Source organism: Oncorhynchus kisutch, linkage group LG8 (assembly GCF_002021735.2).
Source record: "Oncorhynchus kisutch isolate 150728-3 linkage group LG8, Okis_V2, whole genome shotgun sequence".
Classification (NCBI taxonomy): domain Eukaryota; kingdom Metazoa; phylum Chordata; class Actinopteri; order Salmoniformes; family Salmonidae; genus Oncorhynchus; species Oncorhynchus kisutch.
The window spans coordinates 41,753,378-41,776,044 of record NC_034181.2 but is presented as its reverse complement, the minus strand read 5'-3'; the positions used below and the strand labels follow the sequence as shown (position 1 = coordinate 41,776,044).

Genomic DNA, 22,667 nt, shown 5'->3' with positions numbered 1-22,667 from the left:
CAGGCTCATGCAGGCTAATTACAAAGGTGTTCGATTAGTTGCATTTAGATTGCTTAAAACTTCACCATTTAAGATCATTTTAAAAGTCTTACAAGAGTGTAGCAGTACTTACAAGTTATATATATCAGCAATTATATAACATAACAGATTTTTAGAAAGCATAGAATTGGTAAAATAATTGTCCCCTCAACTCATCTGCTAAATGACATTTCAGTTGATCCCTGACATTTCCTCTCAGCATAGAGCCATTAGAAAAATCCTCATGAACAGACAGCAGCACAGTGGAAGTAAATAGAGATCTCTTTGGATTTCATGTTTTTTTATTTGCTTGAGAGTAAGCTCAAATAAACAAGGCAGAATCCGCAATCTTACGTCAGTGCTAGTATAGCAATCCTAGGATTCTCAAGGAATTTGATTTGAAAACCTCTCAAATGACTTGTCCAAACATGTTATTTGTTTAATGTTGTGTGTTATTTATTACATTCAAAAAAAGGTATACATTTAATATCGTGCAACAGTAATGTTAAATACATGTTGCAGGCATTTCAAAATCATAATTCTTTACAAAAATATATTATTAGTCCTATGGTGATGATGGTGGTGGTGAGGATGATGACTAGGGTAGTAAAGCCTAGTGGTAGTACAGTGTTGCGTAGATAGTATTACAATCATTGATAATAACAAATAGTGCGTGAAAATATATGTGATTGAAAAAAAAAATACATGTAGAGATTTGAAAAACGTAAGGGGCTCATTTGAAGAAAACAAATGCTGTTCCTCCGCACTTTGTGAGGAAATATTGAACTTCCTGTATGGTGATGATGTGTTTATGTTAATCACATAGCTAAGGCAAAACCCTAAATGATTCGCGGGAAAAAGTAAAAAATGGCGACTAGAAGAGTTTGAACTTTAGCGCCTGTACACATATTTGCAAGAAGAGACAACTCCTCGCTAATGGAACGTTACTCAACAGCAACAACAATATTTCGAGTTTTATCGAACCTGGGTTGGAAGTTTATCAAGGGGGTAAGAAGTCTGGATACCTTAGAGCTATATTTGATGTGTTTTTGTATCTCCTAGTTTTTATGTCTCAAACTAGTATTTTATGTAACGTGCTCAATCTCATATGTCGGTTATTCATTATAGATTACATTTAGCTAGCAAGCTAAAATATATGTTCCTAATGCATATGCGATACACTATACCCAGGGCCAAGCAACAGATACGTTTCATTGCATTGACAGTTGCAGCACAGTTTAACAGGCTAACTTCACTAGCAGCTACTTTATCAGTTACCAAGCTAGCTATATTCAATATTGCTACTATAGTTAGCTACATTTGATAGATAGCATTTTAGACTAGCCAGCAACGTTTTGTGACTCTAGAAGACATCCTGTTGAGATGCAAAAGTGTCCGATCAGATTTGCAGAAGAAAATACTTAAAACAGCTTGAGCTGGCGATATGACCATCATCTTATTGATGTACGTTAACTTAGCCAATCAACCAGTCTATTATCAGTTTGATATAAGTTACATTCGAGAGTTGCTATAGTTTGATAGCCTACTAACTACTACAAGTTTGTAAGCCATGTTACTTTTTAATGCTGTGCACGATTGTTTGGCTCGAGCAAGTGCTGCAATCTGCGACTGCTTTGACAAGTCCAACTCAAATGTGCAGGCTGGCTGTAGTTAGCTGATGAGTCAAACCTGTAGGCTGTGCTGCGATCTACACGCAGGACAAAATTGAGTCATCAGACATCAGCCTCAGAACAGGGGAGGGGTGTTAAAACAAATATGTTGAAGGGCTGGAATTCATGATAGCATGGGCATATGTCGTAAATATGTTTTTGTAGGCTTTGTATGACACAGTAATAATACATACATGTGATCAACAACCCCAAAATTACAGGACGATGTTAAACCACCACTAAACCTCCATAACGTTGTGATCAGGAGGACATACGGTGTCTACCAAAATGACGATGTAACACCCTGATTCACCTAGGAAGTGTTGTAGTGTGTGGACAGCCCAGCTGCAGCATGTTGGAGTCAGCATACAGAGATGACTTCTGCAGTGTGGAGCCGAAGAAGGGGCTGGATGCCAAGCGTCTACCCCAGAAGAGGGAGCGGAGCTTCACAGACCTGGAGAGCAGCCTGACTGTGGGCCAGTATGTCCTGTGTCGATGGTCTGATGGCCTATACTACCTGGGGAAGGTCCAGAGAGTAAGTGCTCAATAGAAAACATTCCTGTTATCAGTCAAATACTGTAGTATACTGCCACACAATGGTTTGTATTAATTTGATTTAATACCCAAATACCGCTATTCACAAACTGTGATGGTTTCTCTGTAGTTTTCTGGGACCACATCTGTTATTCCTGTTTTATGAAAAATCTATTGTAATACACTATGAGAATAAAACTGTAATAAGGTTGCTGTGAACAACTTGCCTCCTGCCTCATACTGGCTGTTTTCACTTTTCCATTCAAGGTGAGTGCCTCCAAGCAGAGCTGCTTTGTCACTTTTGAAGATAATTCAAAATTCTGGGTTCTCTGGAAAGACATCCAACATGGTGAGTGAAGAGGGACTAGAATATTGTTGTTGTCACAGTGTTCAATAAAAAACGTGAATTAACGTCACACGTACTACACCCAACATCTTCAATGAATGTACAGTGGGGCAAAAAAGTATTTAGTCAGCCACCAATTGTGCAAGTTCTCCCACTTAAAAATATGAGAGAGGCCTGTAATTTTCATCATAGGTACACATCAACTATGACAGACAAAATGAGAAGAAAAAAATCCAGAAAATCACATTGTAGGATTTGTAATTAATTTATTTGCAAATTATGGTGGAAAATAAGTATTTGGTCACCTACAAACAAGCACGATTTCTGGCTCTCACAGACCTGTAACTTCTTCTTTAAGAGGCTCCTCTGCCCTCCACTCGTTACCTGTATTAATGGCACCTGTTTGAAGTTGTTATCAGTATAAAAGACACCTGTCCACAACCTCAAACAGTCACACTCCAAACTCCACTATGGCCAAGACCAAAGAGCTGTCAAAGGACACCAGAAACAAAATTGTAGACCTGTACCAGGCTGGGAAGACTGAATCTGCAATATTAGGAAATGGAGCAATTATTAGGAAATAGAAGACATACAAGACCACTGATAATCTCCCTCGATTCTGGGGCTCCACGCAAGATCTCACCCTGTGGGATCAAAATGATCACAAGAACGGTGAGCAAAAATCCCAGAACCACACCGGGGGACCTAGTGAATGACCTGCAGAGAGCTGGGACCAAAGTAACAAAGCCTACCATCAGTAACACACTACGCCGCTAGGGACGTAGTGCCAGACGTGTCCCCCTGCTTAAGCCAGTACATGTCCAGGCCCGTCTGAAGTTTGCTAGAGAGCATTTGGATGATCCAGAAGAAGATTGGGAGAATGTCATATGGTCAGATGAAACCAAAATTGAACTTTTTGGTAAAAACTCAACTCATCGTGTTTGGAGGACAAAGAATGCTGAGTTGCATCCAAAGAACACCATACCTACTGTGAAGCATGGGGGTGGAAACATCATGCTTTGGGGCTGTTTTTCTGCAAAGGGACCAGGACGACTGATCCGTGTAAAGGAAAGAATGAATGGGGCCATGTGTCGTGAGATTTTGAGTGAAAACCTCCTTCCATCAGCAAGGGCATTGAAGATGAAATGTGGGTGTGTCTTTCAGCATGACAATGATCCCAAACACACCGCCCGGGCAACGAAGGAGTGGCTTCGTAAGAAGCATTTCAAGGTCCCGGAATGGCCTAGCCAGTCTCCAGATCTCAACCTCATAGAAAATCTTTGGAGGGAGTTTAAAGTCTGTGTTGCCCAGCAACAGCCCCAAAACATCACCGCTCTAGAGGAGATCTGCATGGAGGAATGGGCCAAAAATACCAGCAACAGTGTGTGAAAACCTTGTGAAGACTTACAGAAAACGTTTGACCTCTGTCATTGCCAACAAAGGGTATGTAACAAAGTATTGAGATACATTTTTGTTATTGACCAAATATTTATTTTCCACCATAATTTGCAAATAAATTCATTAAAAATCCTACAATGTGATTTTCTGGATTTTTTTTCTCTCATTTTGTCTGTCATAGTTGAAGTGTACCTATGTTGAAAATTACAGGCCTCTCTCATATTTTTAAGTGGGAGAACTTGCACAATTGGTGGCTGACTAAATACGTTTTTGCCCCACTGTATGTCTTCTGATAATATGGATCTACACCATACAGGTTCAACATATCAAAAGCTCGCTCTAAAAGCCATTAGTAATGTAATCCACTTTGAACAGCATTGCACAACATCCTAACGGGAAATCATTGACATTTTGTGCTGTAGCTCTGTGGAACCTCATGAAGCTGTTTTAGGCCTTTATTCCTTAACACTTTTTCATTGGCTAGCCGACACTTGTACTATGTAGTAGGCCACTTAATGGTATATTTAGATACTTCCCGAAAGGATTTAGCTGTCCTTCAAACTCTTCAACTGTCACGTTTCATTGAAAGGCTGATTTATGTCAGTAATTCCCTGCCGATTGCTTCTAATTTAATATCTTGCATGTTTTGTCTACATGTTGGTTTCATGTAGCTGAACGATGAGAAAGCTGAGAATCCCACTCCAGCTCTTCATTCATCATTGAATATACCCTAATGCTATTCTTCTCTCCCAAAACATGCAGCTGGAGTTCCGGGGGAGGAACCCAAATGCTCGGTTTGTTCTGAAATGGTGCTGGTGTCTGACAATGAGATCCTGATATGTGGGAAATGTGGAATAGGTGAGTCACTGTAGAGTAATGTATAGTCTGACACTTCAACATTAAAACATAAGTGGTGAAGTTCCCCTTTAAAGGAGGGTGTGGCTACACCCATCTATCTTGCCCTGATATAGCCTACAAGAGGATGTTGGTTCTTTACAAGCCATGGTTAAGTGGAAGGAGATTGCATTGCTTATTGCATACAGGGTTCTGTATGCTTCTATATTTACTTCCATAACTTTGTTTAACTCTTTTAATGATTTAACACTTACTCTAAAAGCATAAGCTGTATCTTTGAACTGTGGTAAATGGACTGGAACAACATACAGAACTTAAGATGGGGACAATGTGTCCAACTTGATCAAAAGTAGCCTAACTGCATCAAGTTATCTTCTACAGTTAAAGTGGAACTGGACATTTTCAAGTTGGACAAGGCAAGTGCACACCAAGCCTCTGTGACTCATAACATAATTTACTGAAGCCTGTGTACGTTAAACTAAGTACTTTCCATGGATGTTTGTCTTATAGAGTCCGGTCCCATTTGCAGTCTACGGTTTGCAGGTCCTGTCTTCAGGCTGTGGTCTCGTTGGTTCGGTTTTTACATGGCACTTAATTAAAGTCATTGGGAGAATCTCAATTGCATCCTCTCTCCTCTCTCCTCCTTTAACCAGTATTTAACTAGGCAAGTCAGTTAAGAACAATTTGTTATTTACAATTCTAAGCCCTAACCCAGATGACGCTGGGCCAATTGTGCGCCGCCATATGGGACTCCCAATCACGGCCAGTTGTGATACAGCCTGAAATTGAACCAGGGTCTGTAGTGACGCCTCTAGCACTGAAAGGCAGTGCCTTAGACAGCTCCGCCACTTTGGAGTTCCGGGGGAGGAACCCAAATGCTTGGTTTGTTCTGAAATGGTCTTGGTCCTCTTGTTTTTGGTTTTTCCAGGTTACCACCAGCAGTGCCACCTGCCAGAGGTGGAGAGCTCAATGGATTTGTCACCATGGTTTTGCAGGAGGTGCATCTTTGCTTTAGCTGTGCGGGTGAGTATTAGTAATAGAACAACCTGCTCAAGGAAAACAAAACTGACTAATATAATGTATAAATGACTGTTTATCTAGGGTCTAGTTCAGTAGTGAGAAAACATTTGGAAAAGGAGTGAAATGGAGAGGCACTATCTAAACATGTCCAATAAGAAAACACATTTTTGTTTTCTGTTTTAAAACATTTCGCTATGATGTGTCCTACAGATCACTGTCCTATTGCCGAACCATGTTGACGTGGCTGTTTCTTCTCTTCACAGAAAGGGGGAGCTCTCAAAAAGGGCGCTATAGCAAAAGCACTGCAGGCCATGAAGCAGGTGCTTACCTACAACCCAGCAGAGCTGGAGTGGGATTCTCAGCACCGCACAAATCACCAACAGTGTTATTGCTACTGTGGAGGACCTGGAGAGTGAGTGTGCTGGCTAGACACACTGTAGCATAGCATTTACATATCCACACTTTTAAAATCCATTAGCAGGTTTTGTGACTCAATGAAGGCACAGCAGCTGTATTTGATTCAGATGGGCACAGCCGCTGTATTTGATTCAGATGGGCACAGCCGCTGTATTTGATTCAGATGGGCACAGCAGCTGTATTTGATTCAGATGGGCACTGCAGCTGTATTTGATTCAGATGGGCACAGCAGCTGTATTTGATTCAGATGGGCACAGCAGCTGTATTTGATTCAGATGGGCACAGCAGCTGTATTTGATTCAGAAAGATGCCTCTTAGCACTGTTGCTCATTCAGTGACTACTACTTTTCACTAAATGGCTGCTTTCCACCCAGGTGGTACTTGAAGATGCTGCAGTGTTTTCGGTGTCAACAGTGGTTCCATGAGGCCTGTATCCAGTGCCTACAGGAGTCCATGATGTTTGGAGATAGGTGCGTAACATTGTTATCAAACAAGAGGTTTTATTCTCACGGTCCGGTAGGGCTGAGCGATATGGCCTAAAAATCATATCTAGATTTTTTTCAAAGTCATGGGGGATTTACGATATACTGTATATTGTGATTTAAAAAAAACATTTTCCCTGAATAAGCCTTGTTGTGCAATAAGGGAAAGGGTGATACCTAGTCAGTTGTACAACTGAAATGTGTCTTCAGCATTTAACCCAACCGCTCTGAATCAGTGAGGTGCGGGGGGCTGCTGTCTTTAATCGGCAACCACGTAAAGGTCAATAAACTGCATGTAAAATTCTACCTAGGTTAACTATAAGCCTTCCACAACCATAAAACCCACAAATAATTATTTAATCAAAATAGTTTAACCTGCTTTTTTTTTTTTTTTTTCAGTAATCACTGATCTGTCTTTCAAGTCTGTCTATGAAAATGCAATTTCTGAAGAAAATGTAACCAGAATCATGCACATGCACTAATAATGACCAACGTCTAGTAGTAGGCACATGCTAGTGAGTAGCCAGCTCATATTTAAAGTCGAGCCAACTTGGATCTATTTGCTTGCTAAAAAGAGAGTAACTGTTACGAATACACCCTCCTGTCCATCTCAAACTGTTTGAACATCATAGCCTGTGCACAGTGCACACAGCACAGAAGAGTGAAGGAGACGAGACCAGAAAGACATAAAAGCTCATGAAAACATGATTCTTTTGATACAGGCATTTGGAACATTGCGCTATAAAATCAATTGTAATGAATCAAATTGATATACAGTGCATTAGGAAAGTATTCAGACCCCTTGACCTTTTCCAAATGTAACGTTACAGCCTTATTCTAAGATGTATCAAATTAATGTTTTGCCTCAATCTACACAATACCCTATAATGGCAAAGCGAAAATGTGTTTTAGACATTTTTGCAAATGTATTAAAAATGAAAACAGAAACACCTTATTTACATAAGTATGCAGACCCTTTGCTATGAGACTTGAAATTGAGCTCAGGTGCATCCTGTTTCCATTGATCATCCTTGATGCTTCTACAACTTGATTGGAGTCCACCTGTGGTAAATTCATTTGATTGGACATGATTTGGAAAGGCACACAGCTGTCTATATAAGGTCCCACAGTTGCCAGTGCATGTCAGAGCAAAAACCTAGCCCTGAGGTCGAAGGAATTGTCCGTAGAGCTCCGAGACAGGATTGTGTCGAGGCACAGATCTGGGGAAGGGTACTAAAAATATTTCTGCAGCATTAAAGGTCCCCAAGATCACAGTGGCCATGGAAGAAGTTTGGGACCACCAAGACTCTTCTTAGAGTTGGCCGCCCGGCCAAACTGAGCAATCGGGGGATAAGGGCCTTGTTCAGTGAGAGATCAAGAACCCGATGGTCACTCTGACAGAGCTCCAGAGTTCCTCTGTGGAGATGGGAGAACCTTCCAGTAGAACAACCATCTCTGCAGCACTCCACCAATCAGGCCTTTTTGTGGTAGACTGGCCAGACGGAAGCCACTCCTCAGTAAAAGCCACATGACAGCCGCTTGGAGATTGCAAAAATGCACCTAAAGGACTCTCAGATCATGAGAAACAAGATTATCTGATGAAGGCAAGATTGACCTCTTTGGCCAGAATGCCAAGCGTCACATCTGGAGGAAACCAGGCACCGCTCATCACCTGGCCAATACCGTCTCTACGGTGAAGTATGGTGGTGTCAGCATCATGCTGTGGGGATGCTTTTCAGTGGCAGGAAGACTAGTCAGGATTGAGGGGGAAATGACCGGGGCAAAGTACAAAGATCGTTGATGATCAATTACATTTATTTATAAAGCCCTTCTTACCTCAGCTGATGTCACAAAGTGCAGAACAGAAACCCAGAGTGCTCAGGACCTCAGACTGGGGCGATGGTTCACCATTCAACATGACAACGACCCTAAGCACACAACCAAGACAACGCATAAGTGACTTTGGGACTCAATGTCCTTGAGTGGCCCAGCCAGAGGCTGTACTTGAACCCGATCGAACATCTGTAGAGACCTGAAAATAGCTGTGCAGCGTTGCTCCCCATCCAACCTGACAGAGCTTGAGAGGATCTGCAGAGAGAAATGGGAGAAACTCCCCAAATACAGGTGTGCCAGGCTTGTAGCGTCATTCCCAAGAAGACTTTAGGCTGTAATCGATGCCAAAAGTGCTTCAACAAAGTACTGAGTAAAAGGTCTGAATACTTATGTAAATCTGATAGTTCATTTTTTGTTGTTGAATAAATTAGCTAAAAATGTCTAAACAGTTTTTACTTTGTCATTGTGGGGTATATTTGTGTAGATTGATGAGGGGAAAAAAATGACAATTTATTCCATTTTAGAAGGCTGTAATGAAACAAAATTTGGATAAGGTGAAGCGGTCTGAATACTTTCCGAATGCACTGTAATGCTCAGCCCTACGGTCAGAGCAAATCCTGGGAAGTCATAAGACATATCATGGAAGTCGAAGGTGTAGCCAGGTGACCGAGGGCCAATATTGATTTTGATTTCCCGTTGAGGCATGTGACCTGTGCTTTCTCCTCCTCTGATCTCTCTTCCTTTCTCTTTCAGGTTTTACTTGTTCATCTGTTCCGTGTGTAATAAAGGACTGGAGTACATTAAGCGCCTGGCTCTCCGATGGTAAATGGCTACTATTATTTTCCTACCTACCTCTGAGGCTCACTCAGGGGTACTTTAAGAATACAAAAGGCATTTGTGTCGTATAGTGCAGGATGTATGCATGTATGCAATGATTGTGCTCTTGTGCGCATAATGTCGTAGGGATAGATAAAGTTGTACAGTATTGCACTGTATTGGTGTTAATACACATAGTGGAGCTGTGAACGATTCAGGCAGCACAATAGCTCTGATTAAGAGGACTACATTTACACCTCTCTCTAAACCCAATTTCTTATCTGCTAACCCATAGGGATGTATAATTGAGAATTCCATTTATGGAGATGATGAAATACATTGTCATACTCATACCTTATTATCTGATATGCACCTTATACTTGTGAATGCTGCAGGTGAGGGTTCGGCACTAATTAATTGCTATCAGCTCTAGATACATTACAATCAGTTCATCTTTAGATTTTCAGGCCTTCAAGGAATTTTGTGTGATTTATTTTTATTTGTTTATATATATATATATGAGGTTTTGCATGGCAATATTGTCCAATTTGTAAAAAATATGGTTTGATTCAACCATATTATGTAGGGATGTAACGATTCACCGATACGCATCGGTCACGATTCAAATATGTAAGCTGCAAGTGCAACGGTCCGCGGGAGCCCAAACCGATCCAAATGAAGCATGCATCGGTAAGAAAACCAAATCAAACATTACGAATCGGCAGTTCACTAATGTTTATTACTCATATAATTGTTTTCTGCCTTATTCCAAAAATACACGACATGGCCAAAAGTAGGTGGACACTAGAGGTCGACCGATTATGATTTTTCAACGCCGATACCGATTATTGGAGGACCAAAAAAGCCGGTACCGTATAATCGGTCGATTTAAACATTATTATTTTTATTTTCTTTTGTAATAATGACAATTACAACAATACTGAATGAACACTTATTTCAACTTGATATAATACATACATTTAGCCTCAAATAAATCATGAAACATGTTCAATTTGGTTTAAATAATGCAAACACAAAGTGTTGGAGAAGAAAGTAATATGTGCCAATATGCAATATGTGCCATGTAAAAAAGCTAAAGTTTTAATGTTCCTTGCTCAGAACATGAGAACATATGAAAGTTTGTTCCTTTTAACAGGATACTTCAATATTCCAAGGTAAGAGGTTTTAGGTTGTAGTTAATATAGTATTTATAGGACTATTTCTCTCTATACCATTTGTATTTCATATACCTTTGACTATTGGATGTTCTTATATGCATTATAGTATTGCCAGTCTATAGCTTCCGTCCTACAGTATAGCTTCCGTCCCACTGCTCGCCCCTACCTAGGCCCGAACCAGGAACACATCGACAACAGCCACACTCGAAGCAGCGTTACCCATTGCTTTAAAAAAGTATGCTCTGCTAGAGCTGCCCCGGTCAACTGTAAGTGCTATTATTGTTAATTGGAAATGTCTAGGAGCAACAACAGCTCAGCCGCAAAGTGGTAGGCCACACAAGCTCACAGAACGGGACCGCAGAGTGCTGAAGCACGTAGCGCGTAAAAATCATGTGCGAGTTCCAAATTGCCTCTGGAAGCAACATCAGCACATTAACTGTTCGTCGGGAGCTTCATGAAATGTGTTTCCGTGGCCGAGCAGCCGCACACAAGCCTAAGATCACCATGTGCAATGCCAAGCGTCGGCTGGAGTGGTGTAAGGCTTGCCGCCGTTGGACTCTGGAGCAATGGAAACATGTTCCCTGGAGTGATAAATCACGCTTCACCATCTGGCAGTCTGATGGAAGAATCTGGGTTTTGTGGATGCCAGGAGAACGCTGCCTGCCCAAATGCATCGTGCCAACTGTAAAATTTGGTGGAGGAGGATTAATGGTCTGGGGCTGTTTTTCATGGTTCGGGCTAGACCCCTTAGTTCCAGTGAAGGGAAATCTTAATACGACATTCTAGATGATTCTGTGCTTCCGACTTTGTGGCAAGAATTTGGGGAAGGCCCTTTCTTGTTTCAGCATGACAATGCCCCCTTGCACAAAGCGAGGTTCATACAGAAATGGTCAATGTGCGGGGGCACCGGTTATTTGAGGTAATATGTACATGTAGGTAGAGTTATTAAAGTGAGATGATAACAACAGAATAGCAGCTGTGTAAAAGAGGGGGAGAGGGGAGGGCAATTCAAATCAAATCAAATTTATTTATATAGCCCTTCGTACATCAGCTGATATCTCAAAGTGCTGTACAGAAACCCAGCCTAAAACCCCAAACAGCAAGCAATGCAGGTGTAGAAGCACGGTGGCTAGGAAAAACTCCCTAGGAAGAAACCTAGAGAGGAACCAGGCTATGTGGGGTGGCCAGTCCTCTTCTTGCTGTGCCGGGTAGAGATTATAACAGAACATGGCCAAGATGTTCAAATGTTCATAAATGACCAGCATGGTCCAATAATAATAAGGCAGAACAGTTGAAACTGGAGCAGCAGCACGGCCAGGTGGACTGGGGACAGCAAGGAGTCATCATGCCCAGTTGTCCTGAGGCATGGTCCTAGGGCTCAGGTCCTCCGAGAGAGAGAAAGAAAGAGAGAATTAGAGAGAGCACACTTAAATTCACACAAGACACCGAATAGGACAGGAGAAGTACTCCAGATATAACAAACTGACCCTAGCCCCCCGACACATAAACTACTGCAGCATAAATACGGTAGGCTGAGACATTAGGGGTCATCAGACACTGTGGCCCCATCTGAGGACACCCCCGGACAGGGCCAAACAGGAAGGATATAACCCCACCCACTTTGCCAAAGCACAGCCCCACACCACTAGAGGGATATCTTCAACCACCAATTTACCATCCTGAGACAAGGCCGAGTATAGCCCACAAAGACCTCCGCCACGGCACAACCCAAGGGGGGGGCGCCAACCCAGACAGAATGACCACATCAGTGACTCAACCCACTCAGGTGACGCACCCCTCCCAGGGACAGTATGAGAGAGCCCCAGTAAGCCAGTGACTCAGCCCCTGTAATAGGGTTAGAGGCAGAGAATCCCAGTGGAAAGAGGGGAACCGGCCAGGCAGAGACAGCAAGGGCGGTTCGTTGCTCCAGAGCCTTTCCGTTCACCTTCCCACTCCTGGGCCAGACTACACTCAATCATATGACCCACTGAAGAGATGAGTCTTCAGTAAAGACTTAAAGGTTGAGACCGAGTTTGCCTCTCTCACATGGGTAACAGACGTTCCATAAAAATGGAGCTCTATAGGAGAAAGCCCTGCCTCCAGCTGTTTGCTTAGAAATTCTAGGGACAATTAGGAGGCCTGCGTCTTGTGACCGTAGCGTACGTGTAGGTATGTACGGCAGGACCAAATCATAGAGATACGTAGGAGCAAGCCCATGTAATGCTTTGTAGGTTAGCAGTAAAACCTTGAAATCAGCCCTTGCTTTGACAGGAAGCCAGTGTAGGGAGGCTAGCACTGGAGTAATATGATACATTTTTTGGGGTTCTAGTCAGGATTCTAGCAGCCGTATTTAGCACTAACTGAAGTTTATTTAGTGCTTTATCCGGGTAGCCGGAAAGTAGAGCATTGCAGTAGTCTAACCTAGAAGCGTTTCCTTGTTTGTAATACATCTCATTCAATGCTGTCTAAATGTCTCAGTCTGTTGGTATGTAAACAGCTGCGAAAAATACAGAACTTTCTAGGTAGATAGTGTGGTCTACAGCTTATCATGAGATACTCTACCTCAGGCGAGCAATAGCTCGAGACTTCCTTAGATATTGTGCACCAGCTGTTATTTACAAAAAATACATAGTCCGCCACCCCTTTTTTTCACCAGACGGTGCTGTTCTATCCTGCCGGTACAGCATATGACCAGCCAGCTGTATGTCGATAGTGTCATCATTAAGCCATGACTCTGTGAAGCATAAGATATTACAAGCCCTTGCATAATATGTGGGAAATTGTTGAATTGGCAAAAACAATTGCAATCGTGGGATCCTGGAGGGACTGGTTTCTGTTAAACATGCGTATCTTTTTTCCCCTCTCATTTCATCTCTATTTTGAGCTCACTGATTGTCCCTGGTTTCTTATCCAGGGTGGACGTGGTGCACTTGGCACTTTACAACCTGGGAGTCCAGAGTAAGAAGAAGTACTTTGAGCTGGAGGAGATCCTTAACTTTGTCAGCAACAACTGGGAGCATTTCCATTTGGGCAAGGTTAGAACCACCAAATGAATTCCTGCCTGTATTCTGAGTAGGAATCCGGATAGGAAGTTGATTAATGCCATCTCAAGTCAATTGCATCAGACTAACATTTTGATATTCCCCACAGCTCTCCAATACTCCTCCAACAGAAAGAGGCCAATATCTCCTTGATGCTCTGAACAACTACAAGAGCAAGTAAGACATCTCTCTCCGTTGTATTCAGATAATGCATTATAAAACTACTATTTAATTGGAAATCCCATCAACAGCATATACTGAATCTGCCAATGTAATTCTCATGTCCAGCTAACAATAATATAGTATGGCCCCCAACATTCAGTAAGTTGTTTACTTTTTGTTCTGGGTGATAAGAGTATTTGTTACAACAGACATGTTACTCTGCTGAAGGTTTATTTGTTGACATCACACCTCCTTTACCAGACCATGACCTTAACATCCCCTCTGTATTTCTCCAGGTTTCTCTGCGGGAAGGAGATCAAGAAGAGGAAATGCATCTTCCGCCTGAGGACACGCGTTCCACCGAACCCTCCCTCCAAACTCTTTCCCGAGAGGGCCCAAAACGAGGGATGGAGAGGACGAAAGAAAGGCCCAGACAGGAACAGGTATTTCACGGCGTTGTGATATGCTTGTTTTCATGGGAAACTGTGTATTTCAATGAGGCCTGTCTTGGCTGTCAGAAAGTGTTAATCAATGTTAATGATGCTATAAGGCTGTGCCGAATTGTCACCCAATAATCCTATTGTTTGGTCAGAAAGTGAAAGTTGTCTCTTTAGCTCTCTCCCGGCAGAGAAGAGGAGGAAGAAAAGGTCGAAATGGCTGCTGGAGGACGCCATTCCCAATGTAAGTTCTCGGATTGTCACACGATCCTCCCTCATTCTCAAAACACCTCACATCGAACCACCTTTCTGCTGTTTGAACTAGAGGTCGACCGAATATGATTTTTCAACGCCGATACCGATTATTGGAGGAACAAAAAAATCGGTCTATTAAAAAAAATATATAAAAAAAATGTAATAATGACATTTACAACAATACTGAATGAACACTTATTTTAACTTAATATAATACATCAATAAAAATCAAAGCCTCAAATAAATAATGAAATTTGGTTCAAATAATGCAAAAACAAAGTGTTGGAGAAGAAAAATTGCTATATGTGCCATGTAAAAAAGCTAACGTTTGAGTTCCTTGCTCAGAACATGAGAACATATGAAGGTTGGTGGTCCCTTTTAACATGAGACTTCAATATTCCAAGGTAAGAGGTTTTGGGTTGTCGTTAATATAGTATTTATAGGACTATTTCTCTCTATACCATTTGTATTTCATATACCTTTGACTATTGGATGTTCTTATTGGCCCTATAGTATTGCCAGTGTAACAGTATAGCTTCCGTCCCTCTCCTCGCCCCTGGGCTCGAACCAGGAACACATCGACAACAGCCACACTCGAAGCAGTGTTACCCATGCAGAGCAAGGTTGATACAACTACTCCAAGTCTCAGAGCGAGTGACGTTTGAAACGCTATTAGCACGCACCCCGCTAACTAGCTAGCCATTTGACATCGGTTACACCAGCTATTAGGCTGATAGGCTTGAAGTCATAAACAGCGCTGTGCTTGTGAAGAGCTGCTGGCAAAACGCACGAAAGGGCTGTTTGAATGAATGCTTACGAGCCTGCTGCTGCCTACCATCGCTCAGTCAGACTGCTCTATCAAATCATAGACTTAATTATAACATAACACACAGAAATACGAGCCTTCGGTCAATAATATGGTCGAATACGGAAACTATCATTTCGAAAACAAAACATTTATTATATCTTTGAAATATGGAACCGTTCTGTATTTAATCTAACGGGTGGAATCCCTAAATCTAAATATTCTTGTTACATTGCACAACCTTCAATGTTATGTCATAATTCCGTAAATTCTGGCAAATTAGTTCGCAATGAGCTAGGCTGCCCAAACTGTTGCATATACCCTGACTCTGCGTGCAAGAAAACTGACACAATTTCACCTGGTTAATATTGCCTGCTAACCTAGATTTCTTTTAGCTAAATATGCAGGGTTAAAAATATATACTTCTGTGTATTGATTTTAAGGATAGGCATTGGTGTTTATGGTTAGGTATAGTCGTCCAACGATTGTGCTTTTTTCGCGAATGCGCTTTTGTTAAATCATCCCCCAGCGCTGCATCGATTATATGCAACGCAGGACACGCTAGATAAACTAGTAATATCATCAACCATGTGTAGTTATAACTAGTGATTATGATTGATTGATTGTTTTTTATAAGATACGTTTAATGCTAGCTAGCAACTTACCTTGGCTTACTGCATTCTCGTAACAGGCAGTCTCCTTGTGGAGTGCAACGAGAGGCAGGTGGTTATAGCTTTGGACAAGTTAACTGTAAGGTTGCAAGATTGGATCCCCCGAGCTGACAAGGTGAAAATCTGTTGTTCTGCCCCTGAACAAGGCAGTTAACCCACCGTTCCTAGGCCGTCATTGAAAATAAGAATGTGTTCTTAACTGACTTGCCTAGTTAAATAAAGGTATTATTATTATTTTATTCTGCAAAATCGGTGCCCAAAAATACAGATTTCCGATTGTTATGAAAACTTGAAATCGACCCTAATTAATCTGCCATTCCGATTAATCGGTCGACCTCAAGTTTCAACCACACTGAACGATCCAAACCCCTGGTTTTTTCACTCATTCCTATCTCTGATGGTTATCAACGTGGCTGGAATCCCTCCCTTCTCCATTTGTCTGTGCTCTTCTTTTTTCTTTCCCTCTGACCACTGTCCATCTTCTAAAAGTCTGTCTTCTCTCTGCCATGTCCCATGAAGAACTTATGTGTCATTGCCCTCATCACTGTCTCTCTCCACAGTTCTACTCAAAAGGGGATTACAGTTGGCCTTTGAGGCATTTTACTGACAAATCCCCCTGAACAGAGCAGTGCATGTCTGGTCCCCAGGCATATTCATCTCAAACAACAGACCTCTGACATTTCTTAGTAATTAAGCTAATACTGCCTCACTGGAAGGAGGAAGGTGCTCTGATTTGAAAATGTAGACAAAGCATATAGTAGGGTTCTCCAACTGGCAGCCCGCAGGCCAAGTGATTTTTATTTGGCCCCCAAGTTTTCTGAGCAAAACACAACGTATTATTATTAATTGTTGGAAATATACGGGTTGGCTGACCACGTCACGAAAATCATGTGCACGCATCGATGTGACCTGGAAAGTGTGTGCGTTATGATTCTGAACAGTCCGATGGCTAGCAACAAATAAAAGAAGATTCCATGTGGGGAAGCGTAGGTGGCTCGTTTCTGCTCGTTGTATCTTGTTATTGATGTCTTGTTTTGACTGCTGTCATGTCTATGCTAATATGAAAAACATTCGCTAGCTAGCTAACCAACATCGTTAACTATGTATTTGAGAGACAACAAGTGCTCATTGTGCAAATGTATTTGTTTTCAATTAACATGTGGAGGCAAAATATGGTTCTCAACAGTCTAAGCTAACCCAGTCTGTTTTGCACGCATCGGTTTTGTTGCTATACAACCAACCCGTCTATAAAAGACTGTAAAAAGACCAGTAAATCAGCTCCAAATGTAAACAAGGTTTGAAATTAGTCTTTGACGGTATCCAGATTTTCAAATCGTCATACTGTCCTTTTCTCATCCTGGGATTTATGGTATTATCATCATAGCACACGGGGGGGTGCAAGAAAAGCCCATCGGGCCTCTATCACCAGAATGCTAACAAAATTAGAACAAACTACTAGCAAAAACGGATACTTTATTTACGGAAGTATTCAGACCCTTTGTTATGAGACTGGAAATTGAGCTCAGATGCATCCTGTTTCCATTGATCATCCTTGAGATATTTCTACAACTTGATTGGAGTCCACCTGTGGTTAATTCAATTGAGTGGACATGATTTGGAAAGGCACACACCTGTCTATATAAGGTCCCAAGAACAAAAACCAAGCCCTGAGGTCGAAGGAGTTGTCCGTAGAGCTCCAAGACAGGATTGTGTAAAGGCACAGAACTGGGGAAAGTTACCAAAAAATATCTGCAGCACTGAAGGTCTCCAAGAACACAGTGGCTTCCCTGACTCTTAAATGGAAGAAGTTTGGAGACACAAAGACTCTTCCTAGAGCTGGTCGCCTGGCCAAATTGAACAATCAGAAGATGAGGGCCTTGGTCCTTTTTATGGTAGAGTGGCCAGACAGAACCCACTCCTCAGTAAAAGGCCCGCTTGGAGGCACCGAAACCAGATTCTCTGGTCTGATGAAACCAAGATTGAACTCTTTGGCCTGAATGCCAAGCATCTGGAGGAAACCTGGCACCATCCCTACGGTGAAGCATGGTAGTGGCAGCATCATGCTGTGGGGATGTTTTTCAACGGCAGGGACTGACAGACAAGTCAAGATCAAGGGAAAGATGAACGGTGCAAAGTACAGAGAGATCCTTGATGAAAACCTGTTACAGAGCACTCAGGACCTCAGACTGGGGTGAAGGTTCACCTTCCAATAGAACAACGACCCTAAGCACACAGCCAAAACAACACAGGAGTGGCTTTGGGACAAGTCTCTGAATGTCCTCGAGTGGCCCAGCCAGAGCCCGGACTTGAACCCAATCAAACCTTTCTGGAGAGACCTGAAAATAGCTGTGCAGCGTTGCTCCCTATACAACTGTACACAGCTTGAGAGGATCTGCAGATAAGAAACTCCCCAAATACATGTGTGCCAAGCTTGTAGCGTCATACCCAAGAAGACTCAAGGATGTAATCGCTGCCAAAAGTGCTTCAACAAAGTACTGAGTCAAGGGTCTGAATACTTATGTAAACGTGATATTTCATAAATGTTTTCTTATCTGTTTTTGCTTTGTCATTATAGGGTATTTTGTGAAGATTGACTATTTAATCCATTTTATTATAAGGCTGTAATGTAACAAAATCTGGAAAAAGTGAAGGGGTCTAAATACTTTCCGAATGCACTGTAGGTTGGGAAGAGATTTTTCGATGTACCAATTCCATGGCACATGGTTTATGGACTGATACACAAAAGAACGCTGGATTCAAAACTTTTGAGTTTTTCAATTTTAAATCATTATACAAATTATTGCAACCAGTAGAATGTTATATACAGTTGAAGTTGGAAGTTTATATAAACTTAGGTTGGAGTCATTAAAACTTGATTTTCAACCACTCCACAAATGTCTTTTTAATTTCTTAGTGATCCCTTCCCGCTCGAATCCCGGTAACGGGATTGATTTGACAACATCCAGTGAAATTGCAGCGCACCAAATTCAAAAACAGAAATACTCGTAATAAAAACTCTCAAAACATCCATGTGTAATACATCAAAATAAAGCTTCACTTCTTGTTAATCCAGCCGCAGTGTCAGATTTCAAAAAGGCTTTACGGCGAAAGCAGACCATGCGATTATCTGAGGACAGCGCCCCGCATACCAACACATGAAAATCATATTTCAACCAGGCAGGTGCTACACAAAAGTCAGAAATAACGCTATAATTCATGCCTTACCTTTGAAGATCATCTTCTGTTGGCACTCCAAAATGTCCCATAAACATCACAAATGGTCCTTTTGTTCGATAAAGTCCTTCTTTATATCCCCAAAATGTCCATTTATTTGGATCATTTGATTCAGAAATACACCGGTTCCAACTCGCCCAACATGACTAAAAGGTATCTAATAAATGACCTGTAAACTTGGTCCAAACATTTCAAACAAATTTCCTAATCCAACCTTAGATATCCTAAAACGTAAATAATCGATAAAAATTTAAGACTGGATAAACTGTGTTCAATACCGGACGAAAACAAACGTTGACATCTAGTGGCAGCCATAGGAACTGCAAGCAGGTTCCTAATAAAAAGGGATTACCATAGAAAACTAATGGAAAACAGATTGACCTAAAAAAAAAATGTCCCTGGATGGATTGTGCTCGGGGTTTCGCCTGCCAAATCAGTTCGGTTATACTCACAGACACTATCCAAATCTACTAATAATATGCATATCCTAGCTTTGGGCCTGAGTAGCAGGCAGTTTACTTTGGGCACGCTTTTCATCCGGACGTAAAAATACTGCCCCCTATCCCTAAGTTTTAACAAATCAGTTCAGTTATACTCACAGACACTATCCAAATCTACTAATAATATGCATATCCTAGCTTTGGGCCTGAGTAGCAGGCAGTTTACTTTGGGCACGCTTTTCATCCGGATGTAAAAATACTGCCCCCTATCCCTATCCCTAAGTTTTAACAAACTATAGTTTTGGCAAGTCGGTTAGGACATCTACTTTGTGCATAATCTGTTGTTTAACAATTGTGCAATTTATAATTCACTGTATCACATTTCCAGTGGGTCAGAAGTTTACATGTACTAAGTTGACTGTGACTTTAAACAGCTTGGAAAATTCAGGAAAGTGCTGTCATAGGCTAACTGACATCATTGAGTAAATTGGAGTTGTACCTGTGGAAGTATTTCAAGACCTACCTTCAAACTCAGTGCCCCTTTTTTTGACATCATGGGAAAATCAAAATAAATCAGCCAAGACATCAGAAACAAAATTGTAGACCTCCACAAGTCTGGTTCATCCTTGTCAGCAATTTCCAAAAGTGCAAATCAATCCCAGAACAACAGCAAAGGACCTTGTGAAGATGCTGGAGGAAACCGGAACAAAAGTATCTATATCCACAGTACAATGAGTCCTATATCGACATAACCTGAAAGGCCTCTTAGCAAGGAAGAAGCCACTGCTCCAAAACCGTCATAAAAAAGACAGACTACAGTTTGCAACTGCACATGGGGTCAAAGATCTTACTTTTTGGAGAAATGTCCTCTGGTCTGATGAAACAAAAATAGAACTGTTTGGCCATAATGTCCTTCGTTATGTTTGGAGGAAAAGGGGGAGGCTTGCAAGCCGAAGAACACCATCCCAACATTGATGCATGGGGGTGTCAGCATCATGTTGGGGGGGTGCTTTGCTGCAGGAGGGACTGGTGCACTTCACAAAATAGATGGGATCATGAGGGAGAGAAATGATGTGGATATATTGAAGGGTCTTCCAAATGGACAATGAACCCAAGCATACTTCCAAGGTTGTGGCAAAATGGCTTAAGGACAACAAAGTCAAGGTATTGGAGTGGCCATCACAAAGCCCTCACCTCAATCCCATAGAACAAGGAGGCCTACATACCTGACTCAGTTACACCAGCTCTGTCAGGAGGAATGGGCCAAAATTCACCCAACTTATTGTGAGAAGCTTGTGGAAGGCTACCCAAAACTTTTGACCCAAGTTCAACCATTTGAAGGCAATGCTACCAAATACTAATTGAGTGTATGTAAACTTCTGACCCACTGGGAATGTGATGAAATAAATTATTCTTTCTACTATTATTCTGACATTTCACAGTGGTGAACCTAACTGACCTAAAACAGGGAATTTTTACTGGGATTGAATGTCAGGAATTGTGAAAAACGGAGTTTAAATGTATTTGGCTAAGGTGTATGTAAACTTCCGACTTCAAAAGTATATGGGGACACAACCATCCCTGCTCTGCAGATTTTGCTGTGAATAGAGAATTATTAGATCATTTATTTTGGTACTGGCCATATTTAGCTGGTTTTTGGTCGAAGGTTCAGGAATAGCTGAAGAATTGCAACATTTACCTGAATCTTTCTCTGCAAATAGCACTGCTGGGTGATTAAAAAATTAATAGTCAATCGATCAATGATGTAATAATACTCTTAGGGAAATGTTGTATCTTTAATTTACAATCTGTAAAAATTATGAGAATATAAAGGTTCAGAATGTTTGTGAAACATCACAGCACAGTTGAAAAATAGATGGTCTCAGAGATGAGTTCCCACATATGCTGAGCACTTGTTGGCTGCTTTTCCTTCACTCTGCAGTCCAACTCATCCCAAACCATCTCAATTGAGTTGAGGTCAGGTGACTGGAGGCCAGGTCATCTGATGCAGTGCTCCATCACTCTCCTTCTCGGTCAAATAGCCCTTATACAAAATAAAGGGAAACCCTTGAATGAGTAGGTGTGTTCAAACTTTTGACTGGTACTGTACAAAAAATATATATGGGAGATTGAAAATTACGCAGACAATTACATTGATGGAAGCCACAATCTATCTGCAATATTAAAGCTGATCTACCCCTAAATACATTTAGTTAATAAAATGTTTTATTGATATCAAATATGATATCTGTTAGGGTTTCTTGCGGTCAATTTGTTGTAAAAAAATATTATTAGTAACTATGTTTCGGCCCCCTGATCATCTTCTTATGAAAGAAGAAAATTGCCCCAGGCTGAATCTAGTTGATCTCTGGCATGTAGCATTTAAACAGTAGTAATGATGATGATGATGATGACTGTCTGTTTATGACACTGGCTGAGTACTATAATACCGTGTGTGTGTGTGATTTGTTATGTAGAATGACCTGACCTCAGCCTGGAGCACCAACCATCATATGGCCAACATCTTTGACTTCACATTGGATGAGTTACAAAGCCTCAAAAGGTAAATGGTTTGGATACTAAGGGCCAGTTTCCCTGACAGATTAAGTAGCATGTTCAATGGAGTTTATCAATTTAAAGTTATTTTAAATCTAGGAATGTGTCTTGAAAACCAGCTCTAAGTGTAATTTTGAACACTTTTGTCTAGATGCTCATTTCCAATGAACTCTGTACTACTGCAAACATTTGACATTGACTTCGATTGAATGCAATCATTTTCAAGGCCCTAGCTATCTACTTAATTTACATGAATTTCCCTTTGAAAGACAACCTCTGGCAGTGTTGTTTTGTCACCCCTCTGATGATTTTCATCAATGTGTCGAACGAAGGGATTTAATTATGCTTTCCTGTAAAGGTTATCTCCCGAACAGTGCATAATAATAAAAGAAAGGCAAACACTTTGGGGATTGTTGAGAATCAACCAAGCTTTTTTAGAGGAAAATCAAGAGACGGGGAATAGCTGGTGCAACGCCAAAAAGTGGACTAACACTGTCGG

General features: G+C 41.4%; 1 protein-coding gene across 2 annotated transcripts in view; it reads left to right on the top strand.

Annotated features, from left to right (window-relative positions):
- The first annotated feature begins 827 nt into the window (after positions 1–827).
- The window catches only part of LOC109895639 (PHD finger protein 19), a 32,366-nt gene continuing 10,526 nt past the window's right edge, over positions 828–22,667 (top strand). Inside the window, exons 1-13 of one of the 2 annotated variants that reach the window (XM_031830401.1) lie at positions 828–1,026; positions 2,010–2,223; positions 2,490–2,571; positions 4,729–4,824; positions 5,750–5,844; positions 6,105–6,253; positions 6,633–6,728; positions 9,327–9,395; positions 13,482–13,602; positions 13,718–13,785; positions 14,067–14,213; positions 14,385–14,451; positions 22,090–22,175. In XM_031830401.1, the coding sequence (XP_031686261.1) occupies positions 2,041–2,223; positions 2,490–2,571; positions 4,729–4,824; positions 5,750–5,844; positions 6,105–6,253; positions 6,633–6,728; positions 9,327–9,395; positions 13,482–13,602; positions 13,718–13,785; positions 14,067–14,213; positions 14,385–14,451; positions 22,090–22,175 (1,259 nt within the window). In that variant the 5' untranslated portion in view covers positions 828–1,026; positions 2,010–2,040. Of the gene's footprint in view, positions 1,027–2,005; positions 2,224–2,489; positions 2,572–4,728; positions 4,825–5,749; positions 5,845–6,104; positions 6,254–6,632; positions 6,729–9,326; positions 9,396–13,481; positions 13,603–13,717; positions 13,786–14,066; positions 14,214–14,384; positions 14,452–22,089; positions 22,176–22,667 lie in introns of both variants that reach the window. The other variant, XM_031830400.1, reaches the window with a different exon arrangement.